Here is a 21,418-nt window from a genome sequence, read left to right as displayed (position 1 = left end):
ATGGATCAAGAGTTTGATTGGTTTCGATGGATCTTTGGGGCTGGTCTTTACTGTACGATCGATCGTATGCTTGCCCAAGCTAGTGGTTTCTTAGTCTGGATCCCTTGGGTAGCACGTAGTTTGTGCCATTGTAGCAGAGTCGGCGCTATGATTGGATGGTTCTTGGCGCTAGGTGGTATGTATTGTGGTGGGGTTGCCATGAGCTCCATAGGTTAGAGAGAGGCCATTGCCACCAACTCCATGGTCCGCCAGCTTGTGTCGTCTTCTGGGTTCAGCCATCTTTTGACCCAGCAGAGTTGTGCGGCTTGATGGTATGCTCTGAGGGATGGGACTTCTAGGCCCCAGTTGGGCTTGTCTGCTTGTATTATAGATAGTCGGATCTGTGCTTTCTTGCCATGCCGGAGGAATCTGCTGATAGCTTTATCTAGTGCCCTTAGCATTTGTGGGGTCGGGCCGGTGGGAAGCATCATTGCTATGTAGATTAGCTTTGGAAGGAGTTAATTTTTGGTGCGTTGATTTTGCCTGACATGGATAGGGTCAGTGTGTCCCAGTGCTCCAGGTCATTCTGTATATTGCGTAGGGTCCGGGGATAGTTGAGATCGCGGAGCTCCATTATCGAAGCGCTGATGTGCAGTCCAAGGTATTTTATTGAGTTCAGTTGGAGCGAGAAGGGTAACACCCCGCCTGGATCCCAGGGGATGTTTCTCCGCAGGGGCATGACTTTGGATTTACCCCAATTGACTTTGTAGCCTGCCATAGGCCCAATGGATTGGAAAATGATTTTGACGTATGGGAGTGAGATGGGGCGTTGCTGATGTATGTGAGCAGATCGTTCGCATATAGCGATACCTTGTGTTCTTCTGCGCCCTGTTGTATGCCTGTCTAGTTTGGGTCGATGCACATCTTTATTGCGACATGTTCAATAGAGAGGGCATATAGTAGGGGCGGTAGTGGACATCCCTGTCTTGTGCCGGATTGGAGTGTGAACTCTGTGGAGTCCATTCCGTTAGTAACCATGGAGGCTGTAGGGTTGGTGTATAGAAGCTTGATCAGTTGGATTAAGCATGGAGGAAATCCATATGTGGGCAGGACGCAGAACATGAATTCCCATTGGACCTTGTCGAACGCCTTCTCGGCATCGACAGAGACTATGGCGTCTTGGGGGTCCCTGTCACTTGCGATTATATGCAGGAGCCTATGGATGTTGTCACTGGAGTGTCGCCCTTTTATGAAGCCGGTTTGATCTCTGTGGACCAGTTGTGATAGGGAGTTGTCTATCCTTTGTGCCAGGCATTTGGCTAGTATTTTGGTGTCTACGTTAATTAGTGAGATTGGTCTGTATGAGTCGCAGGTCTCTGCCACTTTTGTGAAACACTATGATGTTGGCACCCATCATGGACTCCGGGAGCTGCTTGGGCGCTGGGGCCTCTTTGAATACCGCGGTAAGCTTGGGAGCGAGTTCTACTGCTAATTTCTCGTACATGTCGATAGGGATCCCATCCGGTCCCGCTGCTTTCCCCTTGGACAAGGGCGTGATTGCCCGTTTGACCTAGGCTGTGGCGATAGGAGCGTCTAGGTCATCTATTTGCTCGGGTGGGATTCGTGGGATGGGGACGGTGGCCAGAAATGCATCTATGGCTTGTGGCGTGCATGTGTCCGCGACGGTGTAGAGCTCACAATATTATTCAGCTAATCTCTCGTTGATCTGGTCGTCTCCCACCACCTGGTTGCTGGTGTTGTCTCTAATTGAGGTGATTGTCTGTGTGGCCTGGCGTTGCTTGAGGGCGAGCGCCATTCCTCGGAGTGGTCTGTCGCCTTCTCGGTAGTATTTTTGTGCCCAACCGGTGTAGGATTTCTGTACTTTGTTTGTAGTAAGCAGTCTGAGTTTGTTCCTCGGTGATTGGAGCTGGGGTTTTATCCGGCTATCGAGTGTCTTCTTGTGCTGTAGCTCTAGTTGTTTCAGCTCCCCTATAAACCGGGCCTCTTCGTCCCCCCCATCCCTTCCGTTTATGCACCCACCGCATTAATACTGGCCACTGGCCTCTGAGATCTGCCTTGAAAGCGTGCCAGCACCTGTACGGGGTGTATCCAGGCTTTTCATTGTTCTCCCAGAATCTTTCCATATCTTCGGATAGCTGTTCTGTTATGTCAGGGTATTGAAGGGGGATTGAGGCGCCATGTTGAAAGTCTGTGGTGCATATCGGGGATCGTGAGGCTGAGTTTGACCGGTGCATGGTCTGAGAGCCTGGTTGGTTCGATTGAGCAGTTGTTTATCATATGTGCTGCGTTCTCATGTATTAGTCAATAGTCTAGGCGGGAATAACTATTGTGGCAGTGGGAGTAGAAGGTGAAATCCTGTCGATCTGGATGCGTGTATCGCCAGGCGTTGACCAAGCGCAGGTTTTTCATAAGGATTGTTAGGACAAGTCTCTTCTTTTCGTTGGATATGTTGGCGGGTTTTGGGCCTTTGCGGTCCGTGTCTGGGTTAAGGATTACGTTTAGGTCTCCGCCGATTATGGTGAGGCTGCTCATAAATTTGGCACAATCCCGAAAGGTGTTGGTGAAAAACACTGGGGAGTCTTTCGTGGGGGCATAGATATTCAGCAGGGTGATCGGGCGTTGTGATAGCTGGCCTTGGATTAGTATGTAGCGACCATCCTTATCGCTGTGCGTGTTTAGGATCTACAGGGCAATCCGCTTGTGGATTAAGATGGAGACCCCCCGTTTCGTGTGATGGGGTGAATGCGCTGTGGTTGCCACCCAGCCCCGGGTCATTTTCTCAGCTTCTGCCTTGTTGAGATGGGTCTCTTGAAGGAAGATGATATCATTGTGGCTGCCTCGCATGGAATTCATCATCCGCCTGTGTTTTATAGGGTGACCTAGGCCCTGAATGTTCAGGATCGCCATCGTTAGGTTAACCATTGAGGGGGGATGAGGGTTCGCTTGAGGGTGTGTGTCTGCGTCTCCTCGCGTGCTGGGTCTAGTTGCATATGCCTCTTGTCTCCTGTGAGTTCTTTTCAACCAGTGGGGGAACTTCCACTCTATATCAACTTCATGGTCTACGTACAAACCTAAGTATAACCATAACTTATAACATTGGGTGGGCCATTTTCCCGGCCCATCTCCAATTCAAGGCGTAAAAGCCCATATATAGGATTGGTGGGTGTGAGCCGGGGGCTTCCTCTCACGTCCCATATATATGCGTAGTGGGTATCGGTGTGGTGGTGGTGAGCATGGTTAAAGTGAGTATTGCTCTGGCTTTGGCGTCCCATGTCGTCCATCCACGCGTATGTGTGGAGATCTGATCCGGTGGTTTATTCTTGTCTAACTTTCTATTTTCCGTGTTGTATTATTCTACAAATTGAATGTTCTCATTTGATTTGTTTTTATTTACTGAGTTTGGCCCCTCGGGGTGAGTGCGATTTATTTTCTGCCTTGGCTTGGCTTTGGGATGGGCCTTAGGTGGTAATCTATGGTTTGTTGCGGTCGGGCTTCCATCCGGGGGGGTCCTCTGCCCGCTTTTTGCCATCTCCCTTGTTTGGGTGCTGGGCGTTCTGGTTGGTGGGGGGTGGGGTGGATGGAGCGGGCTTGCGGTAGTGGGGGAGGCCGTCTCCCAGTCGACCATTGTGATGTTTTGCTGTTGCAGAAACCGCCAGGCCCGCTCTGGTTCGTTGAAGCAGTGCCATTGTTTGTTGATTAGTATGCACCATGTCGCGGGGAATTTTAGGTAGTGTCTGTGGTCTGACGTTTTCAGTGCTTTGAACACCGGGTTGAACTCTTTTCTGCATCTAGAGACCTCCACTGAGTAGTCGTTAAAGATTTTAACTTCGGAGCCCCTTATGCGTATTGCGGCCATCGCCCTGTTAGCTTTCAGTATGATCACTTTGTGTTGGAAGTTGAGCAGCCTCATTGTTATGACCCTCGGTCATTCGTTTGGTGGGTGTTTTGGGATTGTGGCTCTATGTACCTGTTCTATGGTAAGTTCTCTGGCGTTTGGCAGGTTCATGTTGTTCTGCAGGAGCTCGTATATGTAACCTTCTAGGTCCGGGCCGACGGCGTTCTCCAGTATCCCGGGAACCCTTAGGTTATTTTGGCGCAATCTGTTCTCCTGGTTTTCCATCTTCTCCCCCAGTCGTTGTACCTCCCATATGACCCCATCCTGGTCCGTTTCCATGGAAGCTTGGTTGTCCTCCACAGTACTTATGCGTTGTTCGTTGTCAGTGGTCCTTTCGGCTTATGTTGAGAGTTGGTTCTGGACATCTTGGAGGTCCTTTTAGATGTCCTGTACCATCACGTTGGTTTCCTGGGTTCGCTGCCCAATCAGTTTAATTTCGGCCAAGATGGCCTGCAGTTGCACCTGGACATCCATATCAGTTTTGTCTGTGTCGATCTGCGGGGTATGGTTCCTGCCTTTGTTGCGTCCTGGCCGTCGAGCTGGTGTTGCTGGGTGGGTGCAGCATATTGCATGCCCCCCAGCAGCATGGTGCATGCTGCTGGATGTTTGGCGGCGCTGGGGGGGGGTAGTCGGTCACGGTCGGAGACAGGTCGATCGTGGTCCTTTTCGGCATGGTAGTATTGTTTCTGGGGGTTGTATCTCGCTTATCCCACTTATGTTTGTAGTTGGCGGGTAGATGCAAAGATAGCACCATCTGGTTGTGGGGCTGCAGCTGTGTCCCTTGTCGTCTTAGTGGGTGACCAGCTTATGATATTAAGTGTCTCTCGGTCACCTAGATTTGGGGGTGTTGCTGGAGGTGCTGGGTTTGCGGCAGGCCTCCAAGGTTCTCTCTGTCATTGTACCCAGTTATGTCGCTGAGTTCAGAGCTCTTTCAGCCCAGTGCCGGGGGCCTTATTGAGAGTTCTGGCTGTGGCCCTGTTTCTCCCTTTCTGTGGGTCTCCAGAGGAGCTCCCTTGGTTTTTGCTTGGTTTGTGGCTCTTAAGCCAGTGCAGGTGAATGGTCTGCCAGTTTGGAGCACATTAGAGCGCAGCTCAGCTGCCCTCGTGTGCCGTCTCACCGGTGGCCTGGGAGGTTGGGCTAAGGGTGGCTATCTTTCCCCCGGGTGGGCCCGGTGTGAATCCGGCAGTGGCTGCGCGCTATGGTGCTTGGTCTTCTCACAGGTGCGCTATTTCAGGTTGCCACGCCGCTCCGCCTTGTGTGTTGTGTTGGCCTCCTCTCCGGGTTGCTGCCCGGTAGTGTGTGAGTTGCTCTGTGGGGCGCCCCCCCTCCCAGACGCTGCCGAAGTACTGTGTGTGTGGCCGTCGAGGGTCTCCGCTCAGTGCAGGCATGTTCTGTGTCCTCTCCCTCGTCTGTCACTGGTCCAGGGATGTGTTTGTGTGCCGAACCAAGCTGGTGCTGCAGCGGCGTCCTGCTATCAGCCTCCTCTGTTAAGGAAGCAGGTCTATGTGGGTGCCCCACTCGGTAGTGCGGTGCGTGCGGTAGTCCCCTTTCATCCGCTGCACTGCTCACAGCACTTACTTAGTTGCCCGGGCCGCCAGTGTCATCGCTGTTCTACAGGACCCACACAAGAGGGCAGGCGTGGTGGCGAGCAGTGCCTGCTCCTCCCACCCGCTGTCTGTGTGCCTCTCAGCGTGCCCTACCGAGGTCACATCTGGGCAGCCGATGTGCTTCCATCCTCTGAGTGCTGCCTCTCCGAGGGTTGGTGCGCCAGATGTCCAGTCCCTGTGGTCGTAGGTCCTGGAGTGGGCTCTACTGCAGTCCGGCATTCGTTGTGTGGACACGTCTGCAGGGGTGTGGTGCGTTGGTGTCCATGTCCCGCGCCGCCAGTGCTGTGTTGGGGCTCACAGAGGGGCCGTTGTACGCGCTCAGTTGTTGGCACCTTTTTTGTTCACCATTGCCGCCCGTGCTGTCAGGCTTAGCTCAGCAATTTCTCTGGAGCCGTTGTGTGGTTTTTCCCAGATCTGCGCCAGATGGTGCTGCATCAGTTCCGCTGCATGTGATCTCCTTTGCTGTGCGACTGGAAGCGTTGGAAGGGGTGATGCTCTAATCCACTACCTCCGGAGCTCTCTCAGCCCGCTGCCATCTTGCTCGGGCTTTTGAGCGCCCCCCTGGGTTAGTATTTGTAAGTACTCTAAGCCCTGTGTACTAAGTAATCGGTTAATGCCCATACAAAAATGTCTTCCCAAATCTTACAAATTAATCAATGTCTAAGCGTGAACAGGATGTGGTGAAGCTGCAGGTATGTTTTCTAGGAAAGCATAATAATATATTCTTGGCAGCCTTTATCTGGAATGGATGGGCCGTTGTATACTGTGAATGTACTGTGAGTCAATGCTTCAGGGTGTTCAGTAGAGGGTAACATTTAAATCATCTATCACAGTAATCTATTGCTAACATTTATTTCATTTACTATTGTCCAACGCAGAGCCCTGCATGTGCGAATAAAAAGAATGTTAAAACAGTGTTTACAAAACATAAGGGGCGTTAGAGGCTCCTTTCATTGGGTACGTTGGCTGGGGGTCTAATACATCTGCTGTCTTTAGTCCAGTGTTGTAGTGGAACGATGGTAAAGGGTAATTGTAGTATTTCTTCAGGAGTTCATGTTCAAGGGGAAAATTAACATTTAAGGAAGGGGTAACGACAGTTCCTTTCACTCATCAATTTGCACCAGTGTTGCAGTGGGAATCTCAGATATTTGCGATGTTGCGATTTGTTGCAAGCGCTGTCTCAGTCGTGGGCTGCTGTGCTTTCCCAGACTCTAGGTCTTGGCATCACGTCAGCTTCGGCCGAGTCACGTGTGAGGCCACTGTCTGTGTGAGGCTGAATTATTTCGATTTGTTTTATATTTTACACGAACGATCCTCTGATGCGGCCAAGATCACCTTGGTTTGGGGTGGGTAGAATGTCATTTGCAACATCTTGGCCTTGGCTGCCGGAGCCCCTGCCATGGCTTATTCTGCTTGCACAGCATCTTACTGCTCGGGGTTTCTGTGAGAGAATCTTGGCTTGTTGGATTTTCCTAAGGCCTACCTTGGTTCTGCATATGTATTTCTGCATAATGTCCATAGGTTAAGATGAGACAGTCAGGTCCCTTGAGTGCTCCTGTCCTTCCATGGGGTTAATAGCGAGTAGCATCTGCAAGCATGTACACAAGCTCTTCTGGCATCTTGTGTTTCTGCGGTGCTGAAGCGGCCTAAGTGGCAAAATAATAAAAGTGCAGACAGTACGTATATGTTACCAGTCTCTATCTCATAGGACTGTACGCATGTATTCTTCGTGTAGGTTGGTGTGTGGATGTCCCGAATGTGCGAAGTGCATGTGTGCTTCCTGTCTAATGTGGCTAGGACGTCATGACGTCTCTAACGACTTGCAGCAAGGCTTTGTGGTGTTAGTGGATTTGGTCCATGTAGTCGTTTCCAGCTCGGTCTTCTCTCTCCTCACCTAACCTGGGGTGTCTTTGGACCACTGCAGGGTTGTAAGGTTGGCTGGCCGGGTATCTTTCATTGTGCGTGCCCATGGTGGGGGCAGAGGGGATCGGTGCAAATTCATGTGCTTGGCTGTCGTTTTGTCGTAGATGCTTCTTCTGGTTGGGGGGTCCATCAGGAGAGAAGGTATTGTCAGAAGATTTTCCCTCTTCAATTTCCTGTACACCGCCTGGTTCCTGGTACATTGGTAGCTCAGTGGGAGGGATCCAAAGGCCATTATATGAGGCTGAGATAAGGCTGAATAAAATAACTGACATTAACTGTTTATTGTGTGACATTAGCTTGGGGAGGGAAGGAACTCCCTGTGTTGATGGTGGTCTCTCAATAAACAGTTACAAAAGCTGCCATCAAAAATGCTGGCGGGGGCATCCAAACTCTCCACCAAACAGCGTATTAGTAGGAAAGGGAATAGATGTTAAAATGGTGGGAGAGGAATGTAGCCACTGGTAAGATATCACAGCAGGTTGAGCGCCCTACTGCTGCGAACTGTGTATGATCTGCAGGTTGAAGGTTCGAATCCCGGCAAGGCCAATTCAGACTTTCATCCTTCAGAGGTTGATAAATGAGTACTAACTTCGGTTGGGTGATATTGTACGTATATATGTTCTATGTAATGTGCTTAGGCTTAAACGCTATATAAACACACAATTAACTTGCTGGCAGCATTTAACAGGCTGTGGAATTTCCTAGAATCACATGAGTCCTCCCCTCAGTGCATTGCTGCAGGATCACAGAGATCCTGTTACTTATCTCTGGCCACCAGCCTCTGATACCACAACCTCAAATACTGATGTTTTGTAGGCGTTTTCCCTTGAGAATAAATATGTTCTCTAGTCTCCAGTAGACATTCCCCCGCAAGACGCTGTTTCATTCATGCTTTGCCCATCCTTGAAGACACTCCTTATGCAAATTAGCCAAGCTTCTGGAGAGATTTGGCAGCTGAGTTCACCTTTCCAGGTAGTTTTGACTTTTTTTTAAGGCTTTGGGCCTCATCACGAGTTTGGCGGTAACCCTTAAATCCGGCGGTAGCGCTGTTACCGCCGGATTTAAGGGTCCGCCAAATCAGGGCTTCGGCGGATTTCTCACAAGCTCTGAGCTGGGGGGAAATCCGCCGAAAATGTGCGCTCATACCGCCGGCGGGAAATCCGCTGGCCGTATGAGCGCAAAATTTCCCCATTGAGCCCAATGGGGAATGGGGCATTCCCGAATGGGCTCAATGGGGAATGGGGATTTCCAAATCCGCCAAACCCGTGATCCGGCGCTAATAGCGCCGGTGAGTTTGGCGGTAGGGCAGATTACCGCCCAACTCGTGATGAGGCCCTTTGTGTGTAACATGCGGTTATTGCTTTATTGATTCTTGAGGTATACTCGTATAGGTCTTGTCAGGGAAGAAATTGGACCAGAACAAGAATTGTCTTGCCGCAGCTCTGTTCGGTGGAGACACAAGGCCCAAACCCCCTAGTTAAGGAAGCTTTCTGCCCCTGTCCCAAGTCTCCTGAATCCCATGCTTGTGAAATCTTGAGGCATGAGGCAGTGTACAACTGATTAACCACATAAGACATCGTCCTTTGCTAACCCGAACAGTCCAAGCCGAAAAGTAAAACTATCTTCTTCTTCTTCTTAATTACCGAATGCGTGGGTGGACCCACGCAGGCGCTTCCCCATCCAATAGGATGATGTGCACCAACCCACCAATCAACACATAGCCCACATAAACTCACAACTCCTCCCACCGCCCCGTCTGTCTCACAAAATCCAACAACACACTGCTCCTCCTTCCTCTCACACCGTCACCTCCCAGCAAAGCCTTCCCACTCATCTCAGCCACACCCAGCGCAGACAACCGAACCCTCATCAATTCTCTCTCAACATGTCTCTCACACCTAAACAAAAAATGTCCCACAGTCTCAGGCATCCCACACACTGCACAGTCCCTCGACTCACGCTTCCCCACTCGATGCAGACAGTCATTCAGCCACACATGCCCTATCCTTAACCGATTCAGCATCACCTCCTCCCCCTCCTCCATTCCAGACTTCCTGCGTCCACCTTCACCGAAACTTTCCCACGGACACCAAACATCCACCTGCCCTTCACCCCACTCACCCACCTCTCCTGCCACTCATCCACAAGCTGTAATGTGTCTTGTACTTTGCACACATTTGAATTTTATGGTGAGTTTTCTGATAAATGAAATGAGCACAATATCCAGTTTCCATTACATGCTCCGAACGAAGCGCATTCTTGAATTACTATCACAGGCATGTTTTGATTAATTGGCTGTCATTTGCATGTTCCCAAAATGCACTTTGTTTGTATGCCAAGCAGCCAGTATCTGATATCCAGTGCACCTGCATTATTCTCCACCAAGCTCTGCCCCTCAATTTCACCCACACCACTCCGGCAATCCCTGCCCTCCCCTCCAGAACCACCTGGCGAAGGGTGGGGGGACGGGTTCCCCAAGTAAATTTGTCAATTTCCAGCCCTGAGTCTTTTATAAATCCCCTGCATTGAGGTTTGCAATAATGTGTATCTTTTTTGTAGTGCTGCATACCAGAGTCTTTCCCAGTTTCAGATAGCTTGATAACAAGTGTTGCAATTACCAATAATATTCAATCTGAGACCTCAGAAAGATGAAGCAAGGGGGAACGCTTGACAGATTGTAAAATTCTTCTCAATGCAGCACTTTTCTGCGTCGGAGGTGCTCACACGACGGCAATAACAATAATAATAAGCTTGCTTGATAGTTACTGTATTCATCTAGTGAAAGCCAAATGAAATCAGAACACTTTTTTAAGGCCTTCTTCATCCTGTTAAACGTAGATGACAGTCTAATTTTAAAAGTGCTAAATAAAATTTATTTTAAATGTGATTGGGGCAAACATAACTAGTATTTTCTTAAAAATCTCTATGAACAATGGCCAAATTTAAAATGCATGTTAATCATCACTTCTATAATTAGATTGCGGCTCCGGCCTGATGGCATCCATGCGTAAACCTGTTTGAATGTATCTGGAGGACCTCATCCGACCCGTTAGAAATAGAAAAAAGACTATGCTTGACGGAACCCAGGAGGTCCTTTCAAGATATGGCTATATCCCTGTAGCTTTTCGTTCCTCTCTATGAAGCATGAAATCATTCTCGAAGTACTGATGATGGCGTTTTTGGAGAATTTAAATTTTGAAATGATGCCAGCACTTACACCTTTAAATATGGTGACCATAACGGGCATTTGAAGGCATTATTGGACAATTGTGCCTGTACCTGGCATTTGAAGGCTTTACCTTACATGTAGAGGATTACATCGCAGACATATAATGACATTATTGATAATGTGCTTTGCTCAGTAAGATTATTATAATGCTAATCTAATAAACAAACAAGCCACTTTTGAATTTAAGTACAATTACACATTTTCTTTTTTTTACTTTTTAACAGCTTCATTTTAGTTAAACAACCCACAATCCTCCACTTCAAGATATATGTGTCTTTTCTCTGGTTGCGCTGCTGTCAGCAACAGATGAGGTGGCTCTAGCAAACTTCGCTCAAAAAGAAAGTGAGAGAGCAGCGAGAAAGAAAGGGATACGGCTTGTGAGAGACTTGCCAACCCTACAGATTTAGGCAGTAGGCTGCTGCTTGTTAAGCAGTCCTGCCGCCTACAGATTTCAGTGACAGATCCTGCTGCTTTTTACAGTGGTGGGTAATTTATGTGACCCCAAGGCAGACTCCAGGACAAAGCATGCAACACATTAATTAGTCTGTCCATACAGTGGGCTGGTAGGTGATTCCTTTGATTGGGCTCAGACCAATCCACTGACCTGACAGCCACGTGACTCTGCCCTGCACTCTCACCGGGGTAACCCTTAGGTGAACCACCAGTGAAGGCAAGTGGCAGAGCGTAGCACCATCACACAGCATCTGCCTATCAGACTCAGGGGGGTATCAGTCGCCATGTCATTCAGTGTTCAACTTGCAATAAATATGTACTGCCTACCAGCTCTGTGTGATTACCTTCTGTGAAGTTAGGTAATTGAGTTTGGTGTTAAGTTACCTTCAAGATTAATACATGTTTAACATTTCAACATCTTTCCATGTTGTGCTGTTTGATGGGTTGTGTATTTTAGAATGCTTCAATTGTGCCAACAATGTACGTTTGTATTTTCCTGTGATGTCATTGTTATGGGAATTATTATTTTTGAAACTTGGAAAAATCCTACATCTTTTTGGTCACAGAATGTTGGCAAGTATGGAGGTCAGAGACAGTGGGAGATAGTTGGGCCAACAGAGATACAGAGAGAGGGAGAGAGAGAAAAGAGAGACTAAGAGAGAGAGAGAGAGCGGGGGTGGGGGGGAAAGAAATGGCGACAGAGTGGGGAGCAGAGAGAAAGAGAGGGAGAAAGAGAGAGAGAGTGAGAGAGGAGAGCGCGCAACCGACCGAGTGAAACCGACCGACCGGGGTATGGTATGCGCAGTAGCACCAGTACTTCATGGTATCATTAACGTAGCTGTCTTTAGCTCAGGTACCTAAATATCTCAATACATACTATATAGAAAGAGCCAGAGACATAGAGTGAAAATAAATACAATTATTCACAATGCATCAATATTAGCACAAGTACATCTCATGTCACAACTCACTCTGGTGTGTGTAGGGAGATAACAACATTATCTTTACAGAAACATGTAGATAGGATTTTATATACATATTGCAGACGTCCATGTTTAATGATGATATTATTTATATGACATAAATGTGTATCATGAAACATTTGGAATATTCTGTTTGTGTTGGGCGCTATATAAGAGTCAATATATTGAACCGGGCTACGCCCCCCTGGTTTTCTACTCTGAAGTGCAGTGCTCTGCTGTACCACTTGATGTCCTTGTTTGGATGATAATGTGACCTTTTTTTTAAGACAGGAAATATTTGCCAAGAGGTGTGAGGTCGGTCCATGTCATTTACGCCCTGCTGGCGGTGTCCTACTTGCTGATCGTGGTGTTGTTTGTCACATCTGCAACTAATGGTTAGTAAATCAAGACTTCTCTTTCACTCTTTCCAAACAGTGTTTAAACAATGACATGAAATGAGAGAGTGACTCAGTGAGTGGCTGAAAAAGTATAACAATTCTTAGAGTGCATGGTCCAACCCTTTGGGAGAAGGTGCTTAAATATAAGTGAAAACTCACAGTAATTAATTATGTTTTGCTTACTGATATTACTAAGGAACGGGGATATTTCACACTGATGAGATCAAGGGGCTAGAATAAGTCTCTGCTCACTGATTATACCATGTCAAGTAAGACAGTCACCACATACACACGCACACACACTCACATACACACAACCTGTTGGGTGGCCACAGAGGTATCTCCGGGAGGGCCTGGGGGGGTGCTATAGCCCCGGGTCTTTTGGTTGTAGCCCCGCGTAGAAGCTCAGGCGCTACAAACAAAAGACTAGCTCGCCCCGAATCACGACAGTTTCGACATTAGCGTAGCCCCAGATCTTTTCCAGACCTAGCAACACCCCTGGGTGGCCATATATCCAAGTACACAAGTCTATGGGTGGAGAAGCCTTGTGTGTATAAGTTTAAAGGCTGGTCAGGATCCAGTAGTGTACACGTTTATAGACTAGTAAAACCCCTAGGCATATACGTTTATCCAGAGTGAGTAAGGCTCTCCCTTACATATGTCATTTATGGAGAGGGAGGAATACACCCCTTGTACACAAGAATGCTATCCAGGTACATATGTCAGTGCACAGTCGCTGCCTGATATGTGTGTCCATACTCGGGAGGGTTACTCCGAGGTAAATTGGCCCATGCAATGAATCTCCTTATATAATGGTGGGTAGGTAGATAGGTCTCTGGGGATGATCATGGTCCACTGGGCTATAAATCGTTCAGTAGTGGGTCACCATGTAGGGGATCACGTCTATGTAGGGGGACAAAATCCCTAGGAATATATGTCTATAAGTTTGAGCAGGATTACCAGGTAGTTCTGGAGAGGAGCTGAATCATAATTGCATAAGTCTGTGAGTGACAATAATCATTGGCATGAATGCATCATTTTCTGTGTTTTGACCAGAAGCCAATGTGATCTAAAGCAAAGATGAGATGAGAGCATCTCTCTTTGTCTGGTGGAACTTTCCTGGAGGCCATTACTAGTGTGGAGGAGGTGGTGGTGGTATTATATAACATTTTTTTGTGGATGCATGATGGCATTGAGGTGTGCTGAAGAGTTCCTAGGAGTGTAGGGGCTACTAATCAGATAACCAGGTTGGACCCCCTCCTGCTGATGGGTGGGGGTTCTGGTAAAGCCGAACCCGCTGACGGAGGTATCAGAGCCAGGAATTGGCTGTGCACAAAATGAGTGCCGCGGGCACAAAATGAGAGTTTGATTAAAAAAAAGGCTCTCCCCCGACCCATACCAAATCGGCTTGGGGTAGAGAAGAGAGAGGGATGCTCTTGTATGTAATGAATTTATACAGAAGGCACTTTAATACAATATGAGAGAATTAACTTAGAGGTAAGATTGTAAAATAATGCACAATGTGCATTCTGGATCAAAGGTGACATTAAGGCCAACATTCCCTCATAAAGACCTTATGCAGAGGTTGTCTGGCACATAAAGCACAGGGTTTGAGGCGTTCTTGCAGTGCCTAGGTGCATTTTAGTGTAGTTGTATTTAAGCGATGCCCAAAGGAGTAGGCAAGCACATGCTCTTCACACACTCCTTAGGACAAGAACAGCAAGGGTCTAGAGAAAGGAAAACTGGAAGGAGACCGAGCACTTACAAACGAGGGTTTCTTTCAGTCTGTGGCTCCACTGGGAGAAAGGCACTGCACCGGTTTACCTGGACGTTCTTCAGGCCTGTCAGGAGCTTTATGGCAATGGCAATGGTTGGGTGGGAGGCAGGATTCCTCTTCTCCAGTAGCTGGCCTGTTCTGGAAGTTAATATGTATAAACCAGCCGTGTCGCTCCTTCTCAACCTGGGCTGCAGTTATCTCATGATTTTGATAGAGGACACCAGGGTAATCTTAGGTCCAAGATGGGTTGTCGAGTCTGCTTTTGCAGGTCTACATTGGGCAATGTGGTCATTTACCTGAACTAAGTGGAAGTAACATGGAGCAGTTAATTAGTTTGGGGCGGTGGAGTGCTACATGTCAACTTCCTTCTGCTCCACAGCCCTTGTTGGCCTTTTACAAATCAATATGATATTGCAAATACGACATAACAAAATAAGACATAATATGGAATGACATGAGAAGATGTATCATAACATGCTCGTATGACAAAACAGGCGTTATATCCAGAAATCGAAGGGAAGAGTGGTAAGTGAAAATACACGTAGTTAAAATGAAAGAATTTGTGAAACTCCCTTTAAAGTGAAACCTGGCCTTCAGCAACAAAATCAATGTTTTGAAGGAAAAATTAAATATGTAAGTATTGTAGGGAACTCATGGTGGCAACAAGTAAGATAGACACAAGTGATCACAGTTCAATGGTGCTTATTGAACAATGAATTCTGTATGCAGGTTGGAAAAACTCCTTATCTACACCTAAGTCTAAGATGGGAGAAGACGTCAACCATAAAATAAAAATAAGGCAGCCCTAGTGGTGGTGTGTCAAATAAAAGGGCCTATACTAAGAAACCTATTGCCGAACCTTACAACTAATACAAAAAAAGGGTGTGGTGATAGTTTTCAATAAAAGAAAGAAGTGCTCTCAAATGATATGTCAAGATGCGGTAGCCTGGGTCTCCCTTCCCCACGTTGTAAGCATGCGGTAAGGTGGGATCTTGGAGCACAGCACACGCTCGAGATTCTCCAGCATGAGACGTCAGTTCCAATTGCAACTCTCAAGACCTTTGATGGCCAAGTCTTGTTTCCTTTGAAAGTCTCTTGCCTCTGAGGGCCTGATGTGTTCGATTAACAAAACATAAGTTCCTTTAACCAAATATAAGTTATTTAAGGTGATATTGATTCACCCCTTGGTTCCCCTCTTCTAGGTGCTGACCCTCTTCAGTTGTGAACCACAGTTTCACGTAGGGTGATGGCTTCACACCTGCGTCCTCTTCTTCTGGTCGCTGACCCCTCACATATCATATTCCACAATATATATATCAGTTCTTTTCTCAATGAACTTTGGATGATAGCTTCACAGTTGGATCTCCCTCATTCGGGCTCGGATCTCTCTTGACTGCCAGTTCTTGGGTGATGGCTTCACCCCTGGATCTCCCTCGGTCGTGCTCGGACCCCTCTTGACTGCCAGTTCTTGGCTGATGGCTTCACCCCTGGATATCCCTTGGTCTGGCTCGGATCCCTCTTGACTTTTAGCCTCCCTCAGACGGGTTCACTATGGCTTTTCCTTCTTTTTACAAATCTTAATGTCTTTTTAAACACTTCCAGCGGGTATCCCTCAGCCGGGTTTGCTTTTGTCAACACACTGATTCTTGGGACTTTTTTGACTTGGCCCCTCTTCTCTGGCATCCCTCGGTCAGGTTCACTCTTGCCGTCTCTTTGACACAGTTCAGTGTTGTTTGGATTTATTTCCCTTGCTTTTCTATGTTGTTGGGATTCACTTCCCTTGCTTTTCTACTATTTTTAGATCAGAGTCTTTTGATTGTACAGGGATTTAGCTTGACCCTCAGTATGACCAATTTGACCTATTTAGGTGGCTGGCCTTCTGATATCTGTAGTTTCGCTCTGATAGGGATCGGCCAAAGTCTTTGGCGTTTCCCTCTGAAGCTGGTTTCCCCTTAAGGTTTTTACACGTTCACAGTTCAATTCCTGATTCAAAGTTGCCACTGTGCAATTCTCAATTAACCAGCCCGGTTCTTATCGGCTCTACCCTCGACTCACAGGCAGGGGCATAGGAGACACATAACATCTGGGGGGGACAGGGGACATCTTGGGGACTTTGCTTTATTTCTTTATTTATTTATTGTGTTTTAGTCAAAGAACTGGACTTTTCACAAAATTAGAATTAAAATAGCAGTACGTAAAGAAGAAAAGAAAACAGAAGAAAATTAAAGGATGCAGCAGCAAAGAACATGTCTTCGTATGTTGCATTTTTGGATTTTTCATCTGACTATGAGCTCATGGTAAGAGAGAGGAAATAACAATTACTTCCAGTGGGCCACCGCTAGGACGCCAGCTCGTTAAGAGGCAGATCACCTGTAAGTGGACTCCTGCCAAATAAAGGAGTTGCAGCCTTTTCTACCAACTGCAAGTTGCTAATTTTTTTTGTGTGGGGCAAGGAGACGTGTGTGTCTATTGGAATGGAAGGATGGGGGTTTCAAAGAAAGAGGAAATCTTGTTTGTACCTCTGAGTAAGCCCTGTTATGGGAGTAGAGGGACCAGGTGTGTGGTGCTGCTGCTTTGACTGTCCTCCGGGGGGCACAGCAAACAAGCGGGATGAGCGATCGCAAGCCCACATCCCTTATAAGCACTCCCCAGGTCTGCAGCCGGATGTTTCGGACCCGGGGGATGCCTAGTAGGTGGGATGTATGTGGACCCAGGGGGGTGGACAGAGGGTCAGCCCTCTATGTGGGCTGCCCCTCTAGTGCCCCTGCGAGGGCTCGTCCAGCCTCTCACGATGAGTCTGGTCCTTCTTGTTCCATCTCATGCTGGCTTCAGAGCCTAGCCTTTCTTTGCCTTTGTTATTCTGAATGCAGAGCTGGACTCTGTTCCTTTCTCGTTTAACATTTACTGCAAAGCCTGATCTATTTGGTTCTCTCATATGTTACTAGGACGGCAGAGCATGGGTCCTCTGCCCTGTTACATTATTCAAAGAGCCCTTCTGGCCTTTCTTGGCCTCTCCCTTGTCTCACTGCTTGCTTGCTTAATACATACCTCCTTGCTTGAACACTCAACATATTCTCCAAACAGCAATGGCAGCTGCAGTCTGTCTTAACTTCGATTTGTTTGAGTCTTGAATTGGCCTCTTATTTCCGCGTTTCTGTCTGCAGGGGAAAGGCATTTGCCAGTCACTGCCATGATGGTTCTACCTGGCCATAAGAGGGCAACCGTTAGTCAATATTGGTAGAACATGGGCATATTATGCCAGAGGCTGGGAACTGCCTTCCTAATGCCTACACAAGAGATCAAGAGACACAACTCTTGCCTTTGTTTCTAACAGTAATTCAGTGGATGAAGAAACGCGAGAACACACATAATGCTTATACATGAAGGGGATGATGCCACACTTGGTTAATACATTTTGATCACGCCAGGAGCTAATTTCCAGCTGCAATTAAGCGATTACCTTTCAGACTTCTGGCTTTAAATAACGTTAGTATCACCTGGAAAGCACAGAGGTTGCTCAACAGGGTTCCTGGAGCACGAGGGCTACCCTACTCGTGGGCATGGATGATTGGAGGGCATTCTTGCCCTTGTCTAGAGCCTGGCCCCTACAGCCATGATGGGGGGAGGGGCCTATTACTTTTGGTTATACGTACCCTTTGAGGGTGGGCAGACATTGCCTCCTGCTTTAGCCCACTAACAGCTCTGCTTTGCAACTTTATCACACATACCTGTCAGGTGGCATGTAACTCAATGCTACTAATGTTATCAGCCTCAGAAGTCTGGAATCCTTTTCCACATCAACTATGGTACAGGCTTTCCACCTGAGACTTACCCATGTCTGAGTCTGCATCTGTCGCCCTGTGGGGAAGACACACACAGAAAGAGCAGGGCACAGTGCCCTTGTGGGTTTTTCGCACTTCTTCCTCAGGGTGGCACAATTCACTCCGCAGAGAAAGTGGCACAGGCTGGGTAACATTCTCCCACTTTGACAATGTCACCCAAAGAGCGAAATTGGCCATTTGAAATACCTCTGCCGACTTATTATTGCGCAACCCACACTGATGGGTTTAAGCCCCTGCTTAACGCTAGATGGCAATTGGGCATTTTCCAATGCACTCAAGAAGCACAGGACACCCTCTTACCAGTGACATGCCATGCTCACTCATTCTGATCACAAATTGCCATTTATCTGGGGTCATGTTAAATGTATTTATTTATTTATTACATGTGTAGCATCTCGCAAAACCCCCAAGCATCAAGGCGCAAAGTAAACTGCTTGGAGTGGACCATTTTCATTGGCGCATGTTTTTACTTTTCTGCCACAAAATGGAAGATTTTAGCGTAAAAGGCAGGTGAAATCACATTGCTTTTCCACTTTGGAAGAGTGTAAATACCTTGCGCAATTAGCGATTGCTGGCAGAATTGACTATGGCTTCCTCTGGACTCTGCCCGCTTTTACCAGGTTTCATTTCCAAGCAGATCCCAGAGGAATCTCTTTCCTTATTTCCAGCATGAGAATCCATTTGTCTGGTGGAGCGGGAAATACGGGGGGCCCTGGTGTGTCCACTCGGCTCCCGAACTCCACCCAGAAAATGCACGAAAATCTGGCTAATTAGAAAAAGCGACAGTAGTAGTGTTTTCCAGCACTTTTTCTGAACCAATTGACCTGGAAAATGCTGTGTTGCATCGGAAGCTGAATGCATTCACTTTGCCTATTATCCCACTGGAAGATTAAGCCAGGTGCTGAACACAGGTGTTACATATTCCTGTGCACAATATGCATTTGGAGCATTATCTAACTGAGCTACCTTACAAATGATATCTCCTCTGGGGCTTTACCGTCTTAACCCCTTAACTGCCATGGGTATTTCCCCCCAGTGCAAAGGCCTTTTTCGGTTTTTTCGGTATGTCGCCATTCAATCCCTTGTAACTTCTTTGTTACATGAGATATCTCTGCTAATCAGACGTTTTGGCATTTTTTGTCCAATAGGACATGCGTGGACGGAATGGAAGAAAAGGGTAGGAAAGATGAATGGGAAGCCAGAAAGGCATACATTTCTGAAAAGTAGACTATATTCCAAGTTTAGGAAGGGGTGATTTGCACAGGTCAGAGAACAACTATGTAGGGAAGGATTCCATAGTTTGGGGAGAAATTGGGAAAATGACAGGTTAAAAAACACAATTTCCGCACATTTCACTCTGGTCACCCACCGAAACACGCAGCCAACAACACATGGCCTACCTACCCGTGTTCCCACAGGTTTCCCGACGAAAACGGTCCCTCACATGTGTGGGTGCACCTACCTGGGTGCAAAGGGAAAAGCCTAAAACACTGGTAACCCCAAGTCTTTTCGCACAGTAGATTTTCAGGAATTTTGCTCATGTGGACAACCTACAGATTTGGGACACCTTTGGGAGCGCGGGAAGGTAGGACATCTGTTGTTAGCGGCATGTTTCGGTGGGTGGGCAGAGGGAAATACCTCTGAAATTTGGTGGAAAAAAACACAATTTTCAGACATTTCACTCTGGCCACCCACTAAAACACACCGCCAACAACACATGTCCTACAATCCTGCGTTCCCACAGGTGTCCCGACGAAAACGGTACCTCACATGTGTGGGTGCACCTACCTGGGCACAAAGGGAAAAGGCTAACCCACTGGTAACCTCAAGCCAGTGGGTGGCCAGAGTGAAATGTCTGAAAATTGTGTTTTTTTCCACCAAATTTCAGAGGTATTTCCCTCTGCCCACAACGCCGAAACATGCCGCCAACAACAGACGCCCTACCTTCCCGCGTTCCCACAGTTATCCCGACAAACGGTACCTCACATGTGTGGTTGCACCTGCCTAGTGCCAACCCAATCATAATGGACCAAGTAATCTAGGGTCCTATAGTTAGTAGAACCAATTGGATGTTGTACTTTTAGTGATGTTTCCAGTAGCCTTTTTTGAAGGAAGGGCTGTCCCACCTTACAGTGTTTATCCACCCCCTTACTCTGTTACCATATACAGATATTGTACCTATGTATAGTATATATTACTATATAGTACCTATATTACAGTTACCTTTCTAGAACCAATAGAATTGCATGCCAATTTTTAAGCTTTATACGTCAGTGATGAGGAGTTTTTAGTATAAATTATGTGTTTTTTGTGAAGTTTGTTGGAGTTGTGAAGCGAGAAAGAAGATCACACATCCGCTGATATTCATGAGACTCCACGTTTTTTGTACTTGTCATTAAACTGACTCCGTTTGCCAAACCGTTGAGTTGTAATTATTGATTTGGTGTTAGAGTATTAATCTCGACCCCCATCCATCTCACGGGTGCTGCTATCTTGTCTTAAAATGCTATTGGGCAAACCCCAGCTCTATGGGCCGGTTGGGGGTCCCAGTGTACAGGTCCTAGGGATCTCATCCTCCTCTTCTTCTTCCCCAGTAATATACAGCGTCTCACCTGGGGCATTTCCCCGAGCACAACCCCAGGCTCCCCTACCCAGGTGATCCTCCCTCGCTCATCAACCCCCAGGGCTGGGATCTGAGAGTGCCAGCCCTTCCCTGGCCACCTGAATAAGGGATCCCCGAGATCTTGCTGGGAGAATACCCTCAGGTTTCTCACAGTATATATATATTACCTGGACGAGTTGGTGTTTCCATAGGAAGAGCATTTTTTGGGTGGCTTATAACTTCGCTCCCTCTGGACGAATCCTCACCAAACTTTGCAAAAAACGTATATGGCCCACTCTGAATTATTTTCAAGGTTTGGAGAGGTTTGGTCCAGAAGGGGGAAAAGCTATAGGGGGGGTCCCAAAACTTTTGTTTTTTCCCATAGACATAATGGAAAAAACTTTGCGCACGCCTACAGCCCAAACCGCTGGACGGATTTACACGGCAGGAGCGGGGGCTTGGTCCCGAAAGCGTGCTTTTGCAAATTTGGTGTAAATCCGTCCAGTAGTTTTTTTAAAAATGACCAAAATGTAAGACAAAAAAATTAGTGATATCTCTGTTCGCTCCGCGGACGGACTTCCCGGTTCGCTCCGCGGACAGTGCCCGATTGGCCGAGCGACTTGCGTGATGTCCGCGGACATGCAACGTGTTCACTGATTGGACGGCGTGGTGCGTGAAGCGCGTCAGATTTTCTGTGGCGCCCGCCATCTTGCATTCGCGGACGACCGCG

The 21,418-nt window shown here is 47.5% G+C and overlaps 1 protein-coding gene across 2 annotated transcripts in view; it reads left to right on the top strand.

Annotated features, from left to right (window-relative positions):
• Positions 1 to 21,418, top strand: part of LOC138447726 (hepatic lectin-like) — a 438,341-nt gene that overhangs the window by 125,025 nt on the left and 291,898 nt on the right. For both annotated transcript variants that reach the window (XM_069604027.1, XM_069604026.1), the window contains exon 2: positions 12,357 to 12,464. In XM_069604027.1, coding sequence (XP_069460128.1) covers positions 12,357 to 12,464 — 108 coding nt within the window. The remainder of the gene's footprint in view (positions 1 to 12,356; positions 12,465 to 21,418) is intronic.

Source organism: Ambystoma mexicanum, chromosome 3q, assembly GCF_040938575.1.
Source record: "Ambystoma mexicanum isolate Mex_15411 chromosome 3q, UKY_AmexF1_1, whole genome shotgun sequence".
Classification (NCBI taxonomy): domain Eukaryota; kingdom Metazoa; phylum Chordata; class Amphibia; order Caudata; family Ambystomatidae; genus Ambystoma; species Ambystoma mexicanum.
Note: the sequence above shows the minus strand (reverse complement) of the source record. Positions and strands in the feature narration are given on the sequence as shown.